We start from the raw sequence: 27,873 nt of genomic DNA on the forward strand, positions 1-27,873 counted from the left end.
TCTCTCTCTCTCTCTCTCTCTCTCTCTCTCTCTCTCTCTCTCTCTCTCTTTCTTTCTTTCTTTCATTCGGATTCCAGAGACAGCTGTCTACAAAATCATAAGATAATCTGAAATATCTTCAGATAGTCTGTATTTTGTTGTGGCCATCAGAAAATGCTTAAGTCTAAGAGGTCACTGTTAAGCCTTCATGAAAATATTCTGGGAAATGTTCATGCCATATAGACAACTGTTCAGCTTGCCATGCAGAACAGTCATTCAGACTTCCTTTTCTCTCTTCAAACATACAAGAGAATTCAGTTCTACCCAATTCAACAATGATTCTTGAGAATTAAGCTATCCGATCTTATTTTATTGTCCCTGCCCAATTCCTGTAACGAATTCCAAAAATGGAGTTCTGACTCCTGTAGACCATGTAAGACTCTACTTTTCTGTGTTTTCTTTGTTTTATAAAGTCATCTTGATAAACTTCATATCTCTTTGAATGGTTGCGATTATGCTGTCCAGGCTAAACAAGTTATAAAAATTATACTAGAAATGCTTTAAAACAAAGCAATAGAATATTTCCTCACTGCTAGCCTTTATAGTGTTCTTTCCCAACCTAATTATCCTACCTCTATTTGATCTCTTTCAAAATTTCTCATTAGTAAAGTTCCATTAACCCTCCTACAAGCTTGACAACAAATCTTGTGAACCTACTGAACCTTTCGTCAAGGCCCTTTAATTTGACACTAAATTTGTCTTTAATTCCTATCGATGCCACTCGGCTAATCTCACACTGCTCAGTTGTGGTTCCCTTGAGAACATTTCTCTCTCCCCAGCCTTCTGTGCATTTGCCTCGAAATCTTGCTATATTACCTTTTCTTACTGAAAGACCCTCCAGTGTTTACTGCATCTAAATTCAAATGAAAGGGCTTCACCAAATCTTTGTTTATGCTGCAAAACTTTAACAGAGTGTCAGGTTCTAGAGCTACATTTTTATAAACTCTTCTGGATCGAAAATTGTCTGCACATAAAATATGTAAAGACAAAGCAGACTGTATCTTTAATTTTCTATGTTAATTTAATGCATTTGCCACTGAATGTTCTCATTTCCGAGATTAAAATTCATGGTTATTTATGTCATTTACAGTGGTAAGAATGGCTTTAGAGTTGGCATAGTTGTCAATACATGAAACCTATCATTCTAAGAAGATAGTTCTTTATTCTTCAATGACCTCTAACAAGACTAGCCTAGCACACCTTAATACCTATGCACCAGTGAATTGAGTTTGATGTCTAAAAGCAACTAATATGATCATCTTTGGAATTCTATATTCCTAAATTTCAGGATGTATTACAATAGCAAATTTGAATAAGATTTCACAGTTATATTAAAGTTTCACATGCTCAAAACTATGTATTCTCTATCTTCATGATTGTATCACAGCCTTCTTTAATATTTTGTGAGAAGTTTAAGCCTCTTACAATGCCTTGAGTAACACCACCCACCAATACTTGAGTGACACCTCCCACCAATACTTCAGTGACACCTCCCACCAATGCTTGAGTGACACCTCCCATTATATTTTGGCTGCTTATGCTTAGGCTGTTTTGTCTTCATGAAATACTCCCTAGTATTTCCCTTGAATTAATCTTCATCTTCCCTAACCTGAAGAGCCAAGATGGCCTGGTTCAAACTCTCTGAAATTATTCATGGTTTTGTAGGGCTACATCTCTAATGGAGCCATAGTTTTCTGCCTCCTGAGTTATTCTTATAAATGTTTTCTGCTTTCATGGCTATAAGCATATATAAACAGTATTCTGTCATAAACATTTGACAAAAGAATTGGAGTTGCTTGGCGTCTGGAAGCAAGAAAAATTATTAGGATACTATTCAAGGCAGTTATTTTAGTGAATCAATGGAAATAACAGCTCTATGTACTTCTAATGCCATGCGATCTCCACAAACATCCAGTAAAGCTAGAACATGATTTGAATAATTGTTTAGTCTTTCTACTTCTTAAGTATGTAACCAAGCACGTGTAGCAAGCTTGGTCTTTGGTTCTTCATGTAGTAGCTTCCATTCTTATTTTTCAATAATCTCACTTTCAGTATGAGTTTGTTCAGTAGCGTTCGATACAAAGCTGACTCATGTTTTGCTTGCATATATTTTAAACCTTAATAAAATTATGTATTTATGAATTTATTTAAAGGAAGGAGTACTCTGTCATGAGTCACCATGGGGTTACTGGAGGTTGAATTCAGGACCTCTGGAAGAACAGCCAGTATTTTTACTGCTGAGCCATCTCATCTTCACCGGCCCACACATATATGTGTATCTGTATGTATATGTATACATATATATTTGTCATCACCTGTTACATATCAGAATTAAAAACTCCAGGTCAAATATATGCATTAATAAGAAGATGCATATGTATGATGGCTAGAAAAATCAATGTGGATCTTATGTCTATATGAACATCTTTATGTACGAATATTTCATACATGAGAATGAAAACTTCAGAAAAATACTATCTATAACCTAACATTCTAAGTTATGAGAAAAAATGCATGTTCTTTCTGGAGTTTATATTCTAGAAGATACCTATATATACAGATACAGACAGCAATAAGCAAATAACTCATCTATTTTTAAATCCATACATTTTTCTTCTTACCCCATAGAACTTCAATATAAACTTGGCAAAAGACTAAATGGACAAATGCACCTTGGAACTCTGGGGACTGAGATTAAAGATACAGTTCGTTCTTGAGGCTTTTGCTCCGGATTGTTGGATCACCAGAGAGCAATATACCCTTTTATCTTTATTCCCTGAAGAAATGTCTTTCTTGAAATATGATTAAATGTTTTGCCCTCAGCTTTTAGAAAAATGTCTTAGTGAACAGTGTGCTTTGTCTTTTGTTATCCTGTGACCCCAATTTAAGAACCCTTGCAATACATTTATCCTTAAATCCTCGACCAAGACATTAGACTATTCAATCTAAATTACACTCTTCTGGTCAGACAAAGAGAATAAAAACCACCAAGAAGTCTCCCTTTGTTTCTCAGCTTCCTTGAAAGCTGGTTCAGTTTAGGGCTTTGTGGTTCAGATACCTTGTTGTATACATTCGTCTTCTGGCTTGAATCAGTTTCTGATACTGAAGTGTGCTATAGTGCAAATCATTTTATAGATTTCTTCAAAGGAAAATGTCCATACACAATAATTACTAATGTTTGTGTCTCTGTGCAATTCTGAACTGAAGAAGAATTACTTTAAGTTTAGTTTAAAATTGCAAAGACAACTTCACACATGATATTTCTGGACAATTTAAATACGGTGTTTTTTAAGGATATTTTATACATAATGACATATTTTTGTAACAAGGAATTATATTTCAAATATTTATACATTACCCCTAGTTATTATAAATTACTATATCTATGTAATCCTACATAATTCTATAATAAAAATGTTTGCATTCGTATAAAAGAGTTAACAAAAATATGAAGGGATTGTCAATTCTCATTATTGACTTTGCTCTCTTCAAGATAACCCAATGAATGGTAACCATCATTTTCAGAAATGTACATGACACCAGCTCGGTATGAATTAGTTTATATTCTTTGTTCACTTTTGCACATGTATTTGTGCATGGTGTACATGCCTGTGCATGTGTGCACACATCTGTGTGTGATGTTTAAGTGTGCATGTGAACATGCATGGGTGGAGTTTGAGGTTGATGTTGGTTATCTTTCTTGATTGCTCTTCACCTTACATATTTGGGGGTCTCTTCATTAATCTGAATATGGTCTACCTAGCCAGCTCATTCTTGGTACTGCCTGTTTCAGCCTCTGCCCCTCAGATGAATTATAAGTAGGTTCTAGTACCCATTTGGCTCTTACACTACATTCTTGGGGCTCTTTACTGTAGATCTCTTATTTATCTGATGAAAAATTTACCAACAATCTTCCTAGTCCCTTAAGATTTTTTAAAAGGAAAAAATGTGAAGAAAGGTGACATTTCTGGATTGCCCCAATGTATATAATATAATCCATATAATATTTTGCTTATTTTTCATGTTAATCCTACAAGGTTATTTATTATTATTGTTGTTGTTATTGCTATTGTTATTGTTGTTGTGACTTTCAGAGATATTAATGGTTAAAGGGAATACTAAAACCATCTAATGGCTAGAGCAGTGAATTTGAGATTAAGCTTACTCAGGATTAGATAATTCATAAGGAAACATAGCCAGAATTCATGCTCAATGTTTTTGGTTCTGATGTCACTAAGTATTCTTTTCTGTGTGGCTACTTAATAGGCCTTATAAATCCTGTATGCTTGGTTCTTATGGTCCATAGTGAGTGATGTATCAATCCATGATGAAGTAGAAAAAGAGAAAGAATGGAAGGAAGAAAATTAGGGGGTGAGAGGAGAGAGAATAGAGGGGAAATGAGGGGAGAGGGGGCAGGGAAGGGCAGAAGAGATTGGAAGGGAGGTGGACAGTTTATGAATTCAGAGAGGTTTGTAGAGATCCCTCTTTGAAGAACTTGGACCACATATTGTCATGGGTAGCAATCTAAGACCTAGAATAAGCTAGAGGACTGTTTTCTGATTGTTTTAGGCAATTTACAGGAGGATATTAGATTATCTCCTTTTTAATTGGTGAGTTAATGCTGTATTTTCTAAAAAGAAGTTTTATATACTTATAAAACTTGGTAATACAATACCTTGCCAAACCTAAACTCAAACCTGAAGCTATACCTCTTTATAGATAAAGACACAGGCTTTAAACATCCAAATCTTCCTAGGACATAGATCTATTTGGGAATCAGATGAGTACAGAGACAACTGCCCACACTCTATACATATGTAGGCTTTCTAAAGGCTTTCCATGAACTTCAGAGACTACACAGGTTCCTGCCAACAATACATGGAGGTCAAGGACTCTGAAGTAACAGCAGAGAAGAAAATTGGTCTTGCTAGGACAGTGGCCAACCTCGTTCTTGATAGATTAGAATATTTATATATATTTAAGTAAAGTTGCCTCAAATAAAAGCAGCATCACAGATACTGCTAATTTTTATGCAAAAATAAATAGAATTGGCCCTGTCATAACTGTTCTATTCTGGTATCTCTACTTTGGAGTCCTAATAGCTTTTCTAGCTTCTTTTTTTGTGTGTCAGCTTATATCTCTGGTTTACTACTAGGCTTATGGATTATGTATTTGTGAAAATTCTCTCAAAAGACAATTCTTATTAACTGCATAACAATTTGAGAGCATTTGGATTCTCCTATATCATGCCTCCTTTAGCATGTGATATTCTTTTATAGTTTCAATTGAAAGTAAACAGACAGACCTGTATGACAGAGCTTTGTGTGTGTTCATGTCTCTGTGTTCCAATACGGACAATCTGATTATGCCTTTAAATTAAAACTGGAAAAGAAATGGCACCGTATTCTCATCGCTTCAGGTTAGCACAGAAGGGATGCTCTCTAATGTTATTTTTAAGGCACTAAGACCTAGCTGTTATTTAGCATTCTCTGAAGTGAACTACCTCCTTGCAAGCCTCAGTGGCAATTGCTGGCCATACCTTTTGTTCCGCTGTCATGGTTAGACTTTGCAAACGGCCAGTCATATTCCCTAAACTCTTTTCAAAAGCTGCTACGAGATGAGCCTGCAGGAAAAAAAAATAGAAGAAAGATGGTTAAAATGTGTCAGAATCTCATGTGGATAAGATAAAACCCCTTCATTTTATAAAGTGCTTAATTTCAGCCATTGCAGTGTTTTCAGTAATGTGACCATCACGGCTATTTCCCAGCAAAGATGCTTCTTTAACACGTATCTGCATTTTCCAAATCTAAACTTTGGTCTGCTAAACTCAGTGTTGCAGTCTTTTGACATTTAATGTGAACTCGCCTTCCAAAAGGGGATGGTATTTTGCAAATAACAACACCTTCTGACTTGCACATCACGCAGCGATCTGACACCCAAAATACCGAACGAATTTCCCAGCTGCCAAGTTTTTAGAAAGAAAGGGCCCAAAAGGAGGTCACTGAAACAGTCAGTGGACAAATGCTCTTCATTTTTCTACTTCCATGATGACCTTTGAAGATATTGTTAGCTCTTCTACTGTGCGAATGTTTTCCTTCAAGTGTCAGACATCTGCTGACAGCTAGAACATTATCTTTTCTCTTTTGCTACTTACAAAGAACTGCCTGGGAAAGAGTTGTCTTCACTCTAAAAATCTCTGGAATAAAAGGATGTTTCTGGCCACCCCACCTCCCTTTCGATCTCCTCAACTTAAGGAATAAGATCTGGCCAACAGAAATGCATATGGTCAAATTCAACATTAAGCTCTGATGGATTCGGGTTTTTATTTTAAATTTTAGAGAAGTACATACATTGTAGTATATAACCATCACACTTACGATTTGAAATGGTTGATGGGACAGCTGGAAACTAGGCCATTTCCTACTGTGTTCAACAGCCTGGGGTACAAATTTTCAGTATGAAGAGGTGTCTCATTCATTCCTGTGACTTCAGGGACAACTGCAGGCATACTGTCTCAAACTAATATAACTCACTGAGCTCCTAAAGGCATCTAAAGATTGAGTGTTTTCTTACTAGATCTGGGTAGAATCTGGTCAATTCTTGTCAAACTTTTATGACAAAAGTTTGATTTTTTTTTTTCTGAAGGAAAGGGTGCTGTAGAGGGCCTGAAAAGATGAGGTACCACCTATCAAATGGCTAATGGAAATCTCCTAAGGAATCGGGGCTCTGATGCTAGTTAGCACTGGCCCCTTCACTCCTGAGACTCATGCATGAGCTGCACTTCACTAATGCTACAGTATGGGAAAGCAGTCGGAGAGAATACTGTCAAACTTCAACCCTCTGTGAATACTCTTCTTTGTCTTGATCAGTTACTGGGTGTCTTTCCTTTCCTGTGGTAAGCATTAGGTCGCGTTTATGTTGGCTGCTTTCTTGATACATTTTACAACCATGTTTGTATTCCTCAGCACTGTGTTTTTAATCTGACCAATTTTAAAGAACCCAAGTATTATCAATATATATAGCTTTCACGACATTTTCTTTTTAATATTAGATTAGAAATAAATTATTCTTCTTTCTGAATTTACTGTATTTTTACCCATGATGGCCCTTTGTATTGATCGCAATTTTGTCTTTTCAAAATAATCCCACAATGTCCATAAAATAAGGAGCTAAATCCTAAAATGAAGCTTGTCCCATGCTTCACATAGGGAACACTTTAGAAGAACAGATTCCTATTTGATTTAGAAAATAATTCTGAACACTGATAATTTACTTCTCATAAAGTAGAGAAAGTAAATGTTTAATTATTGGGCCGTGGGGGTCTTTAATGTATTCATTTGAGGAAAATGATTTTATAATTGGTATATATTTAGTCAATTTAATAGAAATTTAAAATATGAAAATGTTATAAAGAGTAGATCACATGCATAAAATATATTGATTATATCTTGTGGCACTAAGAATTGATAACATATTTAACATTAGAATATTGTTTTGGCAAGTCTATGTCAATTTGACATAAGCTAGAGTCTTCTGAAAAGAGGGAGCCTCAAGTAAGAAACTGCCTCCAAAAGATCTGGCACCAGCAGGACTGTAGGACATTTTCTTAATTAGTGATTGAAGAAGAAGGGCCCAGTCTCATGTGGGTGGTGCCATCCCTGGGCTGTTGGTTCTGGGTTCTATAAGAAAGCAAGTTGAGTAAGCCATGAGAAGAAATCCAGTAAACAGCACTCCTGCATGGTCTTTGCAACAGCTCCTGCCTCAGGTTCCTGCTTTTTTTGAGTTCCTGTCCTGGCTTCCTTTAATGTTGAACAACATACAATATGGATGTTTAAGCCAACTAAACCCTTTCCTCTCCAACTTGCTTTTTGCTGTTTCATTGAAGCAACAGAAACTCTAGCTAAGAGAGATATAAATTTCTAATCCCTGTAAATTTTCTTTTTTACTAATTTTTCATTATAGGCCTAATAATTGGTTGCTACATATCATTTTAAGTCATGTTATTTTCAACGGAAAGTATAAAGTTAAAATCATATTAGAAAACTATCATTTTATATTTACATCTTCTTAGTTTACTTTATGAGATTAACTTTGTCACCTAACGACTGTTAAATTTCTCACTAATACAAAGAATGAGAGAGGAACCAAGGGGTAAAGCAGGGACTTTTTTTTTTTCATCAACGATCATTTTTTTTTATTACCCTGTATGTGGAACTCTAACTTTTAGAAGAAAAAAAAATAGAATTTTCAAGGTGATGGCAGAGGTTACAGGATTGTAACTATTTTTCGCAGTTGCATATTTTCCAAATGTACAATGTATTAATATGAGATTAGTATTGAGTCTTGTGAGATTAAGCCTGGCCAGGCACTTAAACAGAGATGTTTAACTGATGGTTAAGAAGAGCTGCTTTTCATAATGGTCATGGGATTACAGTACATAATATAACTCACACAAAGAAAATGACTGTGATTTTAACAGCAAGATGGAATGCTATTCTATACAAAGACTACATTGCACATATTGACATAGAATGAAATAACAGTTCATTATATATATAATATCATATATATATAATATCATATCATACATTTAAGGATTTGCATTTGTAAAGTATAGTGGAAGTACGTTTCTATTCTTAATCATATGCAAAGTATTGTAATTCTTTGGTACTGTACAGAATTTCTCATCAGTGTTTATCACCATTAATAGGTACAGATAGTTCAAGGAAATTGAGAGAAAAGCAAAAGAAACAGCTGGATTATATATGAAAATACATTAATTAGAGCAAACAAATGGAGCACATTCCCAGAAAATACTGGAGCTAAGAAATGTTTTATCAAAAATATTTATTTCCTGAAGACAAAATTACCTTTTGTTTCATTACACACTCATTTGGGGGGGGTTCCCTTTGAAAAATATCAGCAATAGTGGGCTTTGTTTCATGTTTCAAAATTATTTAAGGGCCAAGGCTTGTCAGGCCCAAGAAGAACATAGAGAGAAAAAGGATACATCCATCCTCCTTGGCATGAATATGTGGGAGAGAGCTCCAGAGGAATCTGGCTTATACATGTGATCATGGGTATCAGCACAGGGCTGGTGGGGATTTGGCTTTGCTTTCTTTTCTTTGCTGGAGGGATAATGACTCAGAGAAGGCCAAGAAAGAACATTTGCTGTAATGACCTTGCTTTTTTCTGAGATGCTCTAGCAGAATAAGTTTTCTATACAGTCCCTGGTGGCTCAATGCAACTGTTTTCAGAGCAAGTCTGTAAGGAGTGAAGCCTACTGGGTGCCGTAATGTCTGGAACTTCATTCTGCTAGTCAAATGAGAAGAGTGCCCACTTGATACTTTCATGATCTACCACTCTGCAACTTTGAACAGTAACAGAACAAGTTGTAAAAGATTTATTAATGTCAAGCCCCAGCATGGAACACACAAATCGCAAAATTGAAGTTAATCAAGTGAAGTCATTAGGATCTAACACGGGTGGTCATAGATTAAGAGGAGGAGAATGTTTCTTAAGTGATTATTAAATTGAAAAATACTCATCAAAATCTGTCTTTGTGAAGGATACCTACGACCCGTTCATATCACAATCCTCCCTGTGGATTTCTCCAAATTTAACCAAACACAAAGTTTGCTTACAGTCTGAATAAGTTAATGATTACAGACAAATGTAGGTAGGAGTTCAAGTCATAGACTATATGACTTTTAGTAAAACAATCTGTCTTTATTTACAAATAGAAATTGAAAAACAAAACAATAACAACAACAGCAAAAAGCTAAACCAAACAAAACAAAACCTCTAGGACTGAACGTAGCTCAGATGATAAAACGCTTGCCTTGTGTATCCAGCCCAAGTGCCACAAAGGCAGACAAAGATACAGCAATAAACAATAATCATCATGGATGAGCCAGATGCTGAGACTTCCACACAGCAGATAAATTCAATCCAATGTGTCTGTGGCTTTTAAATTGATCCTTGTCCTCTGCCTACAAATTCAGAAACTAAGCAGTTCTGTGTAGCACTATAGATACAGCATAAAATTTACAATTGTCTCAAAACTATCTCTTTAATATTTAAAGTTAGAGAACCACAGTGAATAAAGAATGTTATTTTCTAGCAAGGTTTAAAGAAAAAAAATATATTCTAATTGTTAGGCATCTCCTAACAAGCTTTATGAACAGTAATAGTCTATCTCAAATTATTATTATTTTCCTCGAGTTTAAACATAATGTTAACTCGGACACAGAGCCGAAATTAATTCACTGTGAGTGAAATGACTCATTTCCTGTGGCTTCCTATCACAATGTCATACACTATGGTCCCGCACCTGTTCATCTTTGATATGTCATGCTTTGTCTAGGAGAAAGAAAATCTCCTTGGAGGAGCAAAGAGGCAACAGTGGTAAGAGAGGGAGAAGTCCAAGCCTCACAGCAGGAGTGAGCTAAGATGATAGAGGGCATATGGCAGCATAGCAGGGGTTTCCGTACCTACTGCTTTGCCTTCTCACGCTATTCCTCCTTAGGACTGGGCACAATGCCACGTCCCCTCCCGTGTTAAAACTGTGCTACTCTTATTCCTCCTGAGAGTGGGGAAAGACATTCAATAGAAAAAGGTTAATGTAATTGGTAGTCTTTGTTGTCTCTGTTCTCACAAATGTAAGTTGCTTTTGTGCCAGCAAATGTGGATTCTTCTAAGCTGCTCTAAGAAGGCAGCCAACGTATCTTGAGAGCAAGCTGCATCTCATGTACAATGGAGCCAAGCCATCGTATTTAGATTTGAGTTATTTTGCTTAAGACTGTATTATAGGCTTCATGAATTGCTGAAAGAGACAGGGCACAATACTATTATGTCTTCCAAAGTCAAATATCGACTGCCCTTATTATGTTTTAGCTTGAGAACATTTCCTCTATGTGGAATGGCAGAAATAAGACACAAGAAAAGAGGTAACATCTGTAATCCTTATTTTAGTTTATAATTTTGCAACACACTGTTTGTCATCCTCATTTTTCATTTATTTTGTTTTTTTTCCCATGTTGTCACTCATCCGTTTGGATTTTATTGTATTAGTGAGTGGACAGAAAGTTTCAACTTCACATGAATTCTCCTTTCCAGCACCTTCCATCACATAACTATGGACACTTCAACTTTGTTGGTAAGACCATTCCCTCTAATGAAGCAAAACGTTGTTCTGATGTCTTTGAAGAATAAAGGGCAACTTACGTTTGCTGACAGCTGAGATGTGAGGGTAGCAACTTTCTCCTGGGAGGCAACCAGTTCTCTCCGTAGCTTATGGATTTGCTGTGCAATTAAAAAGTCCAATATACTCAATGAGCCATTAAAGCGAAGGCTTTATTACAAGAAACTAAGTATAGTAAACACAGATGACTCACTAACAACTCCTTAAAGAGAGGCGAATGCCAGCTACATCGCGGCTCTCAAGTGCTACTTATGGCAAGAGGGCTGGATTTCTAAAACTTCCATGTTGGGAAATTAAATCTGCTCATCAACTATATAATTGGTTCACCTTGTAAGTCCTATAGGACTCATGAAATATTTCACTGCCTCTACGGATTCTGTTCCTTCTAAAACATTATTGTGATTAAAAACTCAAACATAAAATAATCTTTAAAAATTCAAATACAATATCTATACACTGTTCTTGATCTTTTATGTAAATGATCCACTTTACCTTTTTTTTCTTTTTTCCGAAAATCTCAGATGCATCCCACATGCATTTTAGTTTTCCATATTTTGTGAGATTTTTCAAAAGTATAATATATTTTACAAACAAAACCTTAATTTAAATATTTAATGAATCTATATTTGAAAACTTTTTGTTCTTTTTGAGACAGGATACTATCATGTAAATCAAACATGTGCTTCTCTTGCCTCAAGTTCTACATTCAGGAATTATGAGCAGGTATCACCATGCACAGTAAGAAATAATTTCATGGGATGGAACTTTAATGGAGAATAGATAATTTCTAGCTAATGCTTCCTAGAATAACTTTATTCATTCACCTACTATAAGCTCTGAACAGAAATGTTTTATAAGTATCCAAAGCGTAAAATAATGGAGACTATAGTACAATTCACTAAAAATTAAACCCAACAAAATAAATATGAAGTGGTTTTCTGAATATGGAACTTTAGTATCACAGACATAATAACATCACATCATATTTAGCACTTCAGTCAATCACATTTACTGTTACCAGGAATCATAAGCAGTGATTAATATGATAATAATTGCAAGCATATGAAAACTGCTTCTGCAAGCATATTTCTGGTCTCAAGAGAATCTAGTCCTTCAGATGCCAAATATTCTACACTGACGCTTCCCTTAAAAAACAAGTCTCTTATTCTTGGGGCTGGACAATTTCAGTGCTTTCTGAGTGTGAAAGGCCATTTTGGACATAGACCATTAAATGTATTTTCCCCTCCTACATTATACATTTTTTTAAAAAAAGAAACAGTGATCAATATCAAGATAAGTGAGAAAAGGGTGTGATATATATCTTGATGTAGAAAGAGCAAACATAAATGTGTATATATGTATACATACATACATATATATACATATATATATGTATGTATGTATACATATATATGTATGTATGTATAAATACAGTTCCTCTGCATACTGCCATAAGAGAAAGGCAGTCATCAATATCATCCAGCTACAAATCCTGTAACCTAAAACAGTGAAGTGCCTGAAAGGTGCACATCACTAATGCAGTAGTGGCACAGATGTTAAGGGAGTAACCAACTACTCCTTAAAAACTAGATTGTAGACCCACCACTCCATTAGACAGAAGCCAGAGCAGACACTGTTAAAGTGTCTAAGTGGCTAAGAACCTGTGACTAAATAGATCATGGTCCCAGGGCCCATGATTCTGCAAAATAGTCATAGCAATAAAATGGCCTTTAATGGCTATATTCAGACATTAGTTCCCTATGCAAGCCTCGTAAGAGAAGATTCCTGCAGTAAATGGGAATCATCTCAGAAACCCACAGCTGGAAAATGTGCTGGGTCTGAGGGACTTTAGAGCACTTGGTCCTAAACAGTTGTTTTCATTAAACTCCTCGTAAGTTTCAGAGACTGGAGAAGAGGAGGCAGAAAGATTATAAGAGACAGAGGTGAGAGATGACGCCAAGATCCAATAGGACTGACACACGTATGAACTTAATAGATATTGTGGCAGCATGCACAGAGCCTGCACAGGTTCAACCCAAACAAGGTGCCACCCAGCACTGAGACGGGGAGTTCAACGTGGGATCCTACCCATACACAGTTTCAGTAAGTAATGATTTCATTGTTATCTCAATTTTTAAAATGGAAATATACCTCAGGCCCAGTGAACATCTGTACTACTTTCATATATCCATACTGGGGTCATTTAATCCCAGAAAACAAAGCATCTTTCATCTTTCAGACCAATACAAACTGAAAGAGAGGTTTTTCTCAACTTACAGCTTTATTATATAATTCTTGTTCCTGTAACTTATAACCTGGAAAACTGCAAATCAATTTACAGTACTTGTTTCATAGCTTATAATCTCCTGGGATCATAAATGACAAAAGGAGAAATGGATAGGTACTACTAAGACACGCAGACACTGCTCCACTTCCAAACCTCAGTAGCTGTCTCATGACCGAAGCTAAAAGCTTTGTCAGATTTATGTGATGTAAAACAGTTTCAATTAAAAAAAAAAAACAATGTATGTCATCTACATTTTCTCAGTAGTTTTTTACATATTTTGGAACAAATTTTACTCTGATACAGTGGTTCTCAACTTTCCTAATGATGCGACCCTTTCACAGGGTTCCTCATGTTGTGGTGACCCCCCAACCATAAAACTGTTTCAGGACTATTTTGCAACTGTAATTTTGCTACTGTGATGAATTGTGGTATAAACATCTTTTAGAAATAGAGGCTTAGCAATGAGGCTTTGGCCCACAGGTTGAGAACTGCTTCTCTAAAAGTTTATGAAATGAATTCGGTGGGAATGATTTAGCCTGCAAGACCATTTTCAATATATTTACTTTCTCTGCAGCAGTGCAAACCTCTAAGGGAGGTGTTACTCTACCCTGAATAAAGTTTAAAGATTTATGTTTAAATTATGTATGTGTGTGTGGTGTGTGTGTGTGTGTGCGTGTGTGTGTGCGTGTGTGCATGTGAAAGTGTCATATCCCTCTGAGCTGGAGCTACAGATGTTTGTGAGTATTAGGGATATGTGCTTGTCTGTTCTGCAAAAGCAGTACACATTCGTAAGTCACCCGGCTCTCCTAGGCTAGGCCACATTTTTGTTTGTTTGTTTTTTTTGTTGTTTGTTTGTTTTTGTTGGTTTTTTTTTACAATGGTAAAGAAGGTTTTTCTGTCCAAGCAGAGGGTTGATTTTATAAATCATTGCAATCAAGTACATGTTTGTGAAATGCTTCCCTTATACATAAAGGAGTAAGTCACAGTCATATCGCAAATAAATAGGCAGGGATTATAGTACCTGTGTGGAAAAGACCTTGTGCTTCACACTCTATAGTTTCATTAATCCTAGAGTGTCCTTTAGGCAGTGAGGAAAAGACAGTGAAATGGATATGCGGTCTTACTACGCTAAAACAAAATTCTTTAATGAATTAATGAGTGATGGCTAGCATAAATAACTTACTAGTTGTTGAGCTAAGACTAGGACAAAATGGAAAGCTTGCTGCAAGAACTTCCTTTCACATTAGATAAGAAGCAACACCTTGATCACAGACGCATTTCTACAAGTCTTGTAACAATGCTAGTGAATCAAGCGCCCTCTAGTGGCCGTGAGACCGATTTCATCCTGAAATGAGGCTAGTTTTCAAAGATTAAAATGGTGTAGATTTTTACCTCTGAATGAGCCTTCTCTTCAGCCTATAAAAAATGAAAAAGAGAACAAAGAGGGATTTTAATTATGAAACTAAGGTTAACTTATTCTACATGTAGAAATGAATAAAATACTTTTAAGATGTATTTACAACTTTTATGATCAAACATAAGAGAAAGCTATAACTAATATGATAAAACAATATACTATAGGAATAAAATGGATATTTACGTGTGACAGAAAATAATATATCGCACAAAGTATTTAAAACTATAGGTATATAACACAACACAAGACAATGAAAGATTTTAAGAGACCATAAAAAAAAACCTTATACTAAAATACATATATTAGACCCCATGAAATTATATGACAAATGGCGTTTACAGGGGAAATTTAGCCATTATTGTTAATAATAGAAAGTAGAGGTTATTAATTCTTATTTTCTTTACTTTTCCTTAACGGTTATTAAGTTTATTGGTAGGCACATCAGCTAAACAACAATGTCCTTTGTTTTAAGGTAGTAATGAAAGAGACAGACAAAGAACATTGGCTGTTCAGCTTATGGAAATGAGAATTCCTGTACAGAATGGCAGGGTGCTATAGATTTCTATAGAGAAGACACTCAGGTCTTTTTTCCATCTTCATGCTGGGCTAGGAAATGCCAGCAAATGAGTTATGTGCACCATTACATTTGGGAGGCTGCAGCAACCCGGAAAGAACTGGAGAATGGGTAATATCGCTGAACAAAATCACTCTGCCCATGCTGCTTGCAGAAAAAGGGCTGAAAACAGTCTTGTCACCTGTTGTTGCTTTCGAGACACTTTGTGATTAGTTGTTTTATAAGTGTCTGAATTCATTTTGCCTGCCTTCTTCCAGAAGTCAGTCTCAGTCTCTCTCTCTCTCTCTCTCTCTCTCTCCCAGAAACACACACACACACACACACACACGCTCACGAATATACACACAAAGCGAATACCATAGCTATCTGGGTATATATTATTCATAAGTGTCTCTTCTAACCTGAATTTCATGTTTCTCTTTTTTCCCTATATTTTAAGAGTGTCACAATATATATTATGATATCCATAGTCTGCTAAATCTCTAACTATGAAGATTTTGTTTTTATAAGAAAACTGTGTATTTAAAAGCAATTCTGACATTTGTCTTGTTCTTTTTACATCTTGTTTTTTTCGCTGCTTAGTTGAAGATGATCTTTGTCTTTTAAAATATTAGTAATTTTAATTTACTATATATGGTTTGGTGTTTGGATCTGCGGTATGAGCAAAAAAAAATGTTAAGTCATTTACTTGTTTAAGCACTACTAACAGTTTTCTTGGACTACCTAATATTCTGTACATTTATTATCAGTTAATTTTGATTATATTCTGCTTTTAGGCTTGTTCAGATTACATTAAAATGGTAAAGACTCAATAAAAAATTGATGTGCCTTTTAAAGAGATCTACTTTATTTAGACGAAGCAAAATATAATCTTCCCACCATCATGTTTTTTTTTTTTTAAAATAACCCCAAGATACAGATATTAGTTACATATTAATGTACTACATGGCATGAATTTTCTCATAGCTGAGTTTCAAGACCTATTATTTTTTAAATCCTTGCCTCCTTTCATAATCTATGGTTATTTTTACCAGTAAGACCTAGTACCATAAAAATGGAGCAATGAGACAAATAAAATATTCTGTCTCTCCTAGTAGCTTATAAATGGTTTTAGTGATATTATAGTGGAGTTTTATTACATGATGTTTTTGGTGAGTTTTCAAAATCAAGACTAACATACTGAAAAGGTGGTAAGCAATATGAAATGTCCTGCCTAAGTAAAAATATCATCTGATTTCTGTATTTATTAGGCCATTTAAAGTTATAATTAAATATCACTTCTTGGCATTGTCTTTGTGTTTCTGAAGAAGCACAAGGATGAAGCATGGGCCTTCTTCCCATGAAATCGGTGAAAATCAGAACACACAAGAGAATGAGATCAGTAAAATGTTCCTATTTCAGCAATGAAAAATTCTACTGTAGGAATCAGTAATATAACACAGCATCATACATATAAAAACTTTAAAAAATCTAAGTATTAAAAGCTGATCATCACACAGATATCTAGACTATGCTTTGCTTTGTCAATTTGGTGGCTATAAACATTAGGAAATACAATCATGACAACTGGGAACACAAACATCTTCAATGCAAGGAAGAAAACTGTAGGTGGCAGAGACTGTGGCCTGTCTGAACACCTTTGTCATTTCCTAAGGAGGACTGAAAATGCAGAGAGATTCACCTTACTGTCACTTGATATTTTCATTTATGTCATTAATATTGAGATATGACTTTCTATATAGACATAGGTATCCCAGAATTTTCTGTGTAAACCAGTCTGGCCTTGAACTCATGGAGATCTGCCTGCCTCCTGAGTGCTGAAATTAAAGACACGCACTGTCATATCCATCCTTTTAAAAAGCAAACAAGCAAACAAACTAAAAACAGAATTGAGAAGTTTACAGTTTTAGACAAAAGCACACCGTTGGCAAGCCTGTGACTGCAAAGATCCTATAGGCAAGGAAGTCAGATCTTATAGGAACATTCCATAACAGTTGGCAACTTGTCTGACATATATAGTCACTGGTAACTGCACCAGGTAAGAATGCAAATTTGTTCTTGATCTAGTTTTCCTAGAAAGATGTAAATGTTAATTATATATTACTGTTTCAGTTCTCAGTGTGAGAAACATATCTGCAGGTGGATTCTGCTATGGAGGTAGAACAAGGTGTCAGATTCCTAGAATTGGAATCACAGACGGTTTTACATCTCCATGTGGGTTCCAGGAATGTGAGCCAGATCTTCTGCAAGAGCATCGAATGTTCTTAACCACCCTGTCATCACTCCAGACTCTATAAAATGGTTTGAACATACTGTTTTTTCATGTATGTCTTCCAACCATCATAGTTTGCCTTCCCACTCCTATCTTTCTCTAGCTTCAAAACCTTTATTGTTGCACTGTTGGTTACTAATAGGTTCTGAAGGAAAATTCTCTTTAGTTGGTACTCACTCCTAAGCCCAACAATCTTCAACTGATAGATCCCAAGCTACGGCCATACAGATTACCCTGGTTAAACTCGGTAAATCACAAAACAAAACAAACTGACATGAAAGTGAAAGAGAGGTTTGTGAGGAAGGAGGTTTATGGAAACAAGGGTAGCGAGATAGGAAAGAAGAGAGAGATAAAAATGACAGAAAAAAAAGAGATAGAAAGGAGAGAGATTGTGTCTTTGACAGTCTGTGCTTTAATGTCACATACAAAGCAAGAAACAAGCTAGGTTAACTTATAAGCAAAGGCTGTGCTATGTAAGCCTATATATTTATATGTATGTATACATGTAGCAAAAATAATTGAACGACCAATCAAGATAATATACAAAAGTAGGAGGGGCTTGGAGGCAGGGAAAGGGAGCAACAAAGAGAGGAGAATATGGGAAGAGGGGACTCAGGGTTATTGAACGATGTTTATATATATATATATATATATATGCATAAAATATAATAAAACCCATTGTTTATATAATTAATAAATGCAAATACAATGGGGAAAATTGTGGAAATAATTGCGCTTGTCTTTAGAGCTTAATTGCTGAGTGCAGGACAAAGTATGTGTTCTTCTCATGTCCTTTCAATACAAAAGTAACGACTACTCATGGAACTTCAGGCTAGATAAGATTCATTATCTGCTCTGAACACCTCACTGAAGGAATCTTCCCTATCTTGTAATTGCCTAATGAGGGTTTAAAAGAGAAGGAAATGCCTTCAAGGACAAACATTCTCAGTTTTACAAAAATTAATTATAGTATCTCACACTGGGGAAGCTGAAACACTGTATTCATCGCTTGAGAAATAGCTTTAAGGAGTAAACTTCTTGCAGAAGGCATTATGTTTTTTTTCCCTAGTGGGAACAAATAAACAACAAAAACAACAAATATTTCTAGGTCTTTGAGGGCCTATGGGCACAACCTTTTCTGAAAAGAAACTTAAAAATAATAACTGGAGAGTATGCTATTAAACAATTATTATCTGTGGATCAGAGAGAATGACAAAATACAGGGTTGGACGTAAGATGGCTTACAGACTCTGTCACACTCCAACCCATTTTATGACATGGTTTTACACATGTTCACTGATCATAAGGAATGCACCAAAGTCAAGTGAAAGGCATGTGAGCGGACCACGGAACGGCCCTATTTTACTAGGCAACTGCTATTCAAACATCAGTTTACTTGGTCATCTGTGCATGGCACAGGCAGGAAAACAGCGTACTTACCGTAGAGTAAAGGGATGAGGTGCTAGAGACCAATGACAGTGAAGAGCCGTGAACTGGAGAAAATAACAACACGGTTAAGATAAGGGAAGTCAATCTGTGAACCCAGATTTTTACTTAAAATATAAAGAACAGGTGGCTTGAGATTTAAAATAACCACAGACGATAACCAGGTCATGCAAAGAAGTTGACTGCAAAGGTTGTAAAGACCCAGCTGTCAAGAGGCTCCATTTACATACTGGCTGTATTCACTCACCAAGTTATAGATAGAAGTAGCGGGCACAAGGCCCACAGTGTGCTTATACAGATTGCAAGCTGCGAAAATGTCCCATGTGTAATAAACAGGAGTCTAAAAACTTCTAAAAGGCTTTGCGTATCATGTTTACTGAATTTAATTTTCCCAACATAAAGATCCAGGTTCAGGTTTTGTTTTTTTTCTCTGCATATTTTCAAGGGAATAAGTACTTGATTCAATTTACTCTCTCGTTATGGTGATGAAGTGATCTCACTCATTGGAACGGGGAATCGATTCTTCCTAAATTTTAATAACATAAAAACATTTTTACCTCTTGATGAAAGTTAAGATGAAAATTGCATTCTGACTTGTTGATACATATCAAATATAACGTCATCACGATTGAAGGTCTGCCATTACTTCTGAAGTTAAAATGTATTAAACCCAATAGGTAGGTGATATTTTGCATATATTTGCAGAAAAGTCCTTCCTTTTTTTTCCCCTTATAGAATAATGCTGGTTTTGCTTTGAATTCATCCCTTAGATAAATATTAGCTGAATACATGCAATACATGACATCCTTGCAAGATTCTGGGGTCATGCATAAATAAGATACAACCCTGTGTGCTCAGAAAAAAGTCAAGAGGCACAACGAAAAACATAACTATAACAGAGTCATCCACATGCTAATGAGGTCAATTGGATACTTCAAAGGCATAGAGAGAGTTTCTATGGTTTGTAGAGGCCCGTGGAAGCTGTATCATAGTGCCTACCCAGATGGCAAAGGATAAAATTTGAGAGAAACAGAGCAAGAAGAGTCTTTTCACTTAGTTTGTGTGTGTGTGTGTCTGTGTGTGTGTGTGTGTGTGAACAGTGCAGGCACACAAGTATGTGCTGGTAGCCAGCGTGAGATATCAGGTAGTTTCCTTTGTCACCTCAAGCCAGAAGGGTCCTCCACTGAAGTAAAGCTTGGCTTTTTGACTGGACATCTTGCCCAGGGAGCTCTGGTAATTTTCCTGTCTTTATCACTCCATGCTAAGTACCATAGGTACGCACAACAACAGGCAACTTTCTACATGGGCATTGGGGGTTCAACTTAGACCCTGGTGCTTTCAAAATAAGCATTGTTACCCACTAGGCCAATTCCCTAACTTCAGGAGAATATCTTTTAAAATCTTTATTAGTATATAAAAGTTTGTGAAGAGGTGGATGAAAAATAACCTCTGGGGCTTAGGACTATTACTTTATCAGGTGTGCAAAGCATTATTCTTTCAGCCAGTCACCTTCTCAAAAGACCTATTTTTTGATCTCTACATAGCTCTTTAGTGAAAAAAAATGATAAGAATTAGTCCGAAGTACCAGAAAGAAGACGGACAGTGGCTTAGAGGTGTCCATTCTCATTTGATTCCTGCCACTTATTCTTGATAGGTCTGTTACTTTATAGCTTGTGGTGCAGTTTCCTTATCTGTCAGTGTGAGCATTGAGCAAGAATTCAATCTAGCCCAAAACTGCCTTCATTCTAGATCATATTTTAAGCAGGGCTTAATGGTTTAGCACTCAATTCATGGGCAGGAAAGAGTTCATTTTGTCCACTCAGGTTAGCTTTCAGCAATTCATATTATTTAAATTTCACGCACTGGATGCCAAAATCTTCTAGCAATGAACATCATTCTACTTGTCAATGTGTACTCTAGAAAGATATCCATATGTTTAGCACAGTATAAAAAGTATAAGGGGCTTCTGTTACAATTCTGATACAATTACTTCATAAAGCCAGGAGTCGAACGTTTCAGTTTAGTTACATTTTGTGCTCTATGCTGCAGTATCAACCAACCATCATCTGTCACTGGGAGCTCAGTGGTTTGGACATTATGCCAAAAGACAGTGGTCAAGGTGGGCAATTGGTGTAATGCTAGCATATTAAATTTACAGTAATGACCTGCAGAACACGAATCCATTCTGATAACTACTTTAACATAGTCACAAGATAGGTTACAGAAGAAGATACAGTGGAAAAAGGAGGAAGAGCTATTGTTTAAGGTGCATTTCAATCACATGAACCATCTAGAAAGTGAATGGAACATACACCACAGCTCACAATATTAGGAAACTCTCCTGAGTTCAGACTATATACAACTCATGGCTAAAGGTTTATTCTCTGGTGTGTTTCAAGAGTTAGGGGTTTTGTGTTGCACACAGTTATTAAATGATGGCTTTCATGTTTGACTTCACTCTAGTCACTTTGGATTTCTGTGCTTAGTTTGATTGTATCCTTAACTGGCATGTGTTCTGATCTGCATGCCATATGCTTTCTTCATGGATAATTAAAAATGATTCATTAAATTAAAACAAAATTTCTTCAATTAGTATTGACTTTTAGATAATATGTACACTTGAGAACACATGTGAATTTTAACATGTATTTAGCTTGCTGGGATTTTTGAGTGAATTTGCTTAGGGTATTCATGTGGAACTGTCCAAAATAAGACATTTATTAGGCCAGGTAGAAATTTTATTGCTGTTAGATAAAAATATGACCTGGAAAATGTAGGTAGAATATAAATTCTAAACTGACACAGTAGCTAACAGCACATAGATCTTCTAAGACTAGACATTAGAAATATCCAATAGCTGTATAAAGCATTCTTTCATGATTTATGTGTTTTTATAGCTCTTTAATAAAGGTGTCAACTTAAACATATGTGACACATATGTCAAGTGCCTCTAAAGCCCTGTGCCTATGTGTAGGAGAACATTGGATTTATCCCAAACATTTCTATAGCCAAGCATCAATCTTAAAAGAAACTGACATACTTCTCAATATACAAAGAAATAATAAAGTATCTTGAAACTGTAGCAAACCCAAAATGAGAATTACACTCATTGATCCAGTTTTCTTTTTTTTTTCCTCAAGGATTCTTATGCTGTGAATAATGAAATGGTTTTCCTTTCAGACTTACATGACATAACATTATTTTTTATCTTCCCCTGTTCCCATCCTCATTACCTTCCTCCATGCTGTCTCGGAATGAGCCTGAATGACTGATGGCACGTGGCCTTTCCTCCAGAGAAGTGGCACTTCCGCAAAGCTGGGCATCATCATAGAGGTCAAAGGAGGAGTCTTGGGCGGGGATGCTGCTGGACCGCATCATACTGGGTCCAGGCAGGTTAAACTGAGAGAGGTTGGTGGGACTCACTGGAAAGCAAGGGAGCAGAGACTCAGGGACTTGGACAGGGAAGATAATTGGCTAAAACAAAGTGAAAATAAATCCTAATTCTTGTAAAAACTGGGAACTCTAATTTTTAGGGAGTTCAAGAGTCCACCTGAAAAACATCAGTAACAGAAATCACAAGTCTTCCCCCTGGGTACTTTCATGGCAATAATCTTGCCAATTTCTAAAGCAATAGAAATCAACACCAAGTCACCTTGGCTGTTTTGTGCTAGAAATATAATAACATGATATTTTCTGGTAAATTATGAAGAAAACATTGTCTCTCTCTCAAGGCTACAAGTTTCTTTTCTAGAAAATAATCACCACTTTAATGAGAAAAGCATAATAGAAAAGAAAGCAAAAATATAAAAAGAGAAATCCAGTCTCCACAAGAAGCTCTTTAGGTGTTTCCAGGCAAAGAATTTGTAGTCGTTTTGAACTGTATCGATGTGAGTTTATTAAAGCAAGGTCATAAAGAAGAGTAAAAAGAGTTTTTCTTAAATAAAATATATATGATGTCTAGTGTCTTAGAATGAGAATCATAAAAAAGCCATTTTCTGCTGGGTCTAAGATGGAAATATCGGAATGAGGTTGTCAAAGAAGAATCTTAAGTGCACAGTTTTAAATAAGTTTCTGTCAGCTGCCTATTGCCTTAGGGCTTTTACAGTATTCTGTGGCTTAGACCAAATGATAATCATGAACTTTGTTAAAGAGCTGGCTGATTAAGCTGACAATTGCATCGACAGACACTAGAGTTTGAAATTTGACACAGGAGTGAGGCAGAAACATCAAGACACAGCCATCATAAATTTGTCCTATTGAAATTTAAGAATTCACTCCCTTATTTAAGAGTGAATTTTTGTTATTGCTCCATTAGGCATAGGCCAGGCTCTGATAAGCTAAAAATGAAACTGCAGAGCACTGTTAGAACATTGGAGAACCACGTCAGTAATGTTGAGTTGATTGAGGTTTTAAAAATGTGCTATATTTTCTGACCCATGACACAACTGCTTAATATATGACTTGTCCTCGTGATGAGTTAAAGCTAGACCTCAAATAAGCAAATGTGTGTATCTACTATTTACAAGGAGTCGAGCTTAACATCATAACTAAAAGATGATTCACAACCATCCTCTGATAGTTGTGCACTGGAATTAAATGAAACCTAGACACGGAATCAAATACACACATACACACACACATGATTATACACACACATATGTGTGTGTGTAAATATGCATATATATGTATATATATATGAACTATAATGAAAATAGAATAAACTATCAATATGTAAATCATATAACTATAACTGGAAAAAAAGTAGAAAATACAAAGAAGGAAAGAAATGATAAGAGACAGAGACGGAGATGGAAAGGCAGGATAGACAAAAAGACTGAGAGAAAGGCAAAGGGGTGAAAGGCGGAGTGACAGAGGAAGAAAATGGTTGAGAGATTTTTTTTTTTTCAGGCAGTTCCACCAGATCAAAGCAGTGGCCACTACTTCTAAATCCTTGTGGTTGCTGACAAGAGCCTATAGCTTTATAAAAGGACATTTAGAACCTGAAAGCTTATCTTCAAGGTACAGAGGTGGAGTACTTATACCTGTTCAGTATGTACACTGTGAATTCACTCTTATAAAATCGATCTCAACCTACGTATGTGCATATCACTCTAACCTTAACACCAGCATTTAAAAGGACCTATGTTCCCTGTCTGGTTAACCATATGAACATGGATACATCCATGCAAATGCTCCTTGTATACTTTCAAATATAACATTTTACCCACTCAGAGTAAAATAGTGGTGAAAGTTAATGCAAATTCTACATAAAAATGTTGAATTTATAAACATTGATTCTTTTCCATTGGAAACATACTAACACTACTTAAGACTGTACAGTTATAGTATTGATGAAAGGTTTGCTGTTTTAATGGTTGAACTGGAAGAGAAACATGACATAGTGTCCTATTTGAAGAGTATCCACCACAGGAGAGGGCTAAAGTGGAGAAGAGCCACATAGACAAAACTATTTTTTAATAGAACACAAAAAGTAGTAATGTAGTTATACGAGTGCTTTAAAAAAAAACTAACTTGGTTAAATATCCAAATTTTACTCTTTCGAGCATGGTGGAAATAATGAAAAATTTATGATCTTTAAGGTCCAGTCACAGGCAGGAGTCACAGAGGATCTCTGAACAGGAGAGAAATAGATGGGCCAATCACTTAATAAAGGTCACTGACCTGTCCTTTAATTGAACACAAAGCAAAACTGTTAAATTTATTGAGATTATATTTGTGAGTAGGAGAACAGGGAACAATGGCAAACTGATTGTAATTGACATATTTATTTCATTTATTTTTATGTTCACACTACTGATTACATTTTCCCCAGTTGCTGGGACAAGCATCTAAATGACTCTAAGACATTCCATACCCTCCCTTCTCTATACAGCTGTAAGCCAATGGCATTAGCGATACCATCTTAAATAAGAAAATCTTATGGAACCTAACTTTATGGAATCTGGACATGGAACTAAGATAACATGGTTGGAAATTCATCGCCATTGCGGGACAAAGAAGTATCCTTGCTCTTTTGAATGACAACAAAGTCTTGATGTTCATAAGACATCAACCGCTCATATGGGATATTGGTAAAGATCATTGTTATTACTCAAACGTACTAGAGTTATAGTGGAAAAAGCTGGAATAGGAATGATTTAGCCTTGGGTCCTTTGGGGTTTAAACTTGAAAAGTTCAATTTGCTGGATTGTGAACTATCTGTAGGTATACTATTGAAACCATGTTTCCTCACCGGACAAAAGATACAGTAATGAGACTATGACATATGTGACTTGACAGAAGAATCCATTTTAAAATATTTATTATTATTATTATTATCATTAATGTATATGTATGTGTGTATGTACAGCTACGTGCTGGGACCTCAGCTGCCAGAGGAGACAGGAGGCACTGCATTTCATTGAAGTTACAGGAGACTGTGATCTACTATGTGGGTACCAGGAAACAAATTCTTTGTCCTTTGGAAGAGCAATACCAGCCCTTAACTGTCAAGCAACCTCTCCAGTCCAGTCCAAGAAATTGATTTTTTGCAACATCACTGGGTCTTTTAAGTGATAACCGACATATTTAGATATGTTTCAGTGTTTTCTCAGTGTTTTCTGTTTCTGTGATATTTTATGTAAATGGCCTCACTTCCTACAAATGATGCTAATGGCTAAGACAGCCATTTAGTTTTTAATAGAGTCCTCTAAAACTGTTCACAGAGTGCCGCCGTCTTCAGTGACATATTCTGCCTGTTAAGGAGCATTCTGATTTCAATAATGTTTCAAGAAACAATCTTGCGGTCACATAATGGCATATTATTTTCAGCCTAATTATTTCTATATTCTCTTTGTCTATGTAAAGGTCATTACTTTTGTTCAACAGCAAGAAAAACTAACATGTTTTACTGAAATATAAATAAGAACGTTGAGACAGAATGGTAAGGATCTTGTTTTTGAGATCTGGTGTTCTGTGATTTATCCCTGCTTATGATACTTACGTTGGTCTGCACTGTATACCTCAGCTTTAGTCACAAAACAATAATAATTATATTAGTTACAATTATTGAAATTAAACATTTGTTCTAAAATAAGTGACACACCGTTTGGAAATTATTCTGTGCACAGTAGGCACCAAGCTAAGGCTATATTTTTTCTAGGTTTTCACCAATATTCCCATGAGAGTAGATTGTAAAAGAAGTGGAACAGAATTGACAGTTTAGAATATTTTACCCAAGTTGGAAAAGTGGTATTTTCCTGTGGCTGAAGATGACATGGCAGAAGGGGAGACCAAGGGAGACTGGTTGCCAGTATCCTGCAGCCCGCCAGTGGAATGTGAACGTAGCCACTCCTTGCCTTCTTCTTGGTTGGCCTGTCGAGATGATGGGGTGTATCTGCAAAACAGCACAGCTGAGACACTTCAGCACGTCGACAAGGACAAAGCACTACCAGGACAAGAAAACAATCGACAGGAGCTTACTGCTCAGACCGAGCCGCAATCGCAAACAGATTGGATCTAATTACAATTGCTCAGTTCCTCCAGATGATTTGGCACCATCTGCTTACTCCCAAAGGGAAAATAAAGAGTGGCATTTGAGAATGAAATGATGCTTCTGTGAGATATGGACTTGAAAGCCACAAGCAACGAGCAGACAGCTGGGTTAATGGAGAAGGACCCCCAAGCACTGTGTTTGGAAGGACCCGAGGTGAGAACACTGATTAAACATGGCGGACCGTGGTAGGGCAAAAGCCAAGGGAGGCACAGTAACATCACAGAACAGCATAGGAAATGGCACATACACTGATAGCTGGAGTTTTATTTCAGTTCTTTGGTTAAAATGACACTTGTTAAGCCCATCACACTGTCCCTGTTACCTGTTTTCTCCACATCGTTTTCTCAGAAAAAAAATATATATATGTGTGTGTGTGTGTGTGTGTGTGTGTGTGTGAGTAAGATAGGTTCATGGCCATGAACTCAATTTTCAGTTTATTTTCTTCTGAATTGAAAAACTATTTAAGACTTGCTAAATGACATTAGATTAATTCAAATTTAAACTGATTTGGTAATTACTGAAAGCAGATGTGGGAAGCAGATATCGGCAATGTGTTTTTATAAAATACAGACTGTAAAATAACACTTAACTGCCATATATGCCCTGTGATGATAATTTATTTTTTTTGCTTCATTCATAGCATAGTTTATTTAACCTTTCATCCTTATTTTTCACAGGTGTAGACTATATACTTTCATTTTTAAATATGTAAAGTTTTGTGTGTTTCTAAACATGTATGGATGTCTATATAGTATGTGTGTGTGTGTGTGTGTGTGTGTCGTGTGCTTACATGAATGTGGAAGACAGAGGAAGAAATTGCGCATCATACTCAGCTGCCTCTGCTTTACTCCTTTGAAATACGGTCTCTATGATGTCACCAAACCCACAGCTACTGGAGCACAGGTGAACAGGTGATTTTCCTGTCTCCATTACTTCCAGTGTTGGGAGTTTCAGGCCATGTGGCTACACTCAGCTCTTTCATGTGGGTGCTGGGATTTGAACTCCAGTCTTCATGTTTGCTTCCTTGAAGAAAGCAATCATATTTTACCAACTGAGTCACCTCCTCAGTTTCATTTTTTG

At 36.1% G+C, this 27,873-nt stretch overlaps 1 protein-coding gene across 1 annotated transcript in view; it reads right to left on the bottom strand.

The window, feature by feature from the left end:
* Nav3 (neuron navigator 3) overlaps nucleotides 1-27,873 on the bottom strand; it is a 93,228-nt gene that overhangs the window by 52,266 nt on the left and 13,089 nt on the right. Inside the window, exons 8-13 of the mRNA XM_028754552.1 lie at nucleotides 26,474-26,634; nucleotides 22,472-22,660; nucleotides 19,233-19,285; nucleotides 14,922-14,945; nucleotides 11,266-11,343; nucleotides 5,579-5,662 (exon numbers count right to left, since the gene is read on the bottom strand). Of these exons, the coding sequence (XP_028610385.1) occupies nucleotides 5,579-5,662; nucleotides 11,266-11,343; nucleotides 14,922-14,945; nucleotides 19,233-19,285; nucleotides 22,472-22,660; nucleotides 26,474-26,634 (589 nt within the window). The remainder of the gene's footprint in view (nucleotides 1-5,578; nucleotides 5,663-11,265; nucleotides 11,344-14,921; nucleotides 14,946-19,232; nucleotides 19,286-22,471; nucleotides 22,661-26,473; nucleotides 26,635-27,873) is intronic.

The sequence above is a fragment of the Grammomys surdaster genome, unplaced genomic scaffold, assembly GCF_004785775.1.
Source record: "Grammomys surdaster isolate TR1022 unplaced genomic scaffold, NIH_TR_1.0 126028, whole genome shotgun sequence".
Classification (NCBI taxonomy): domain Eukaryota; kingdom Metazoa; phylum Chordata; class Mammalia; order Rodentia; family Muridae; genus Grammomys; species Grammomys surdaster.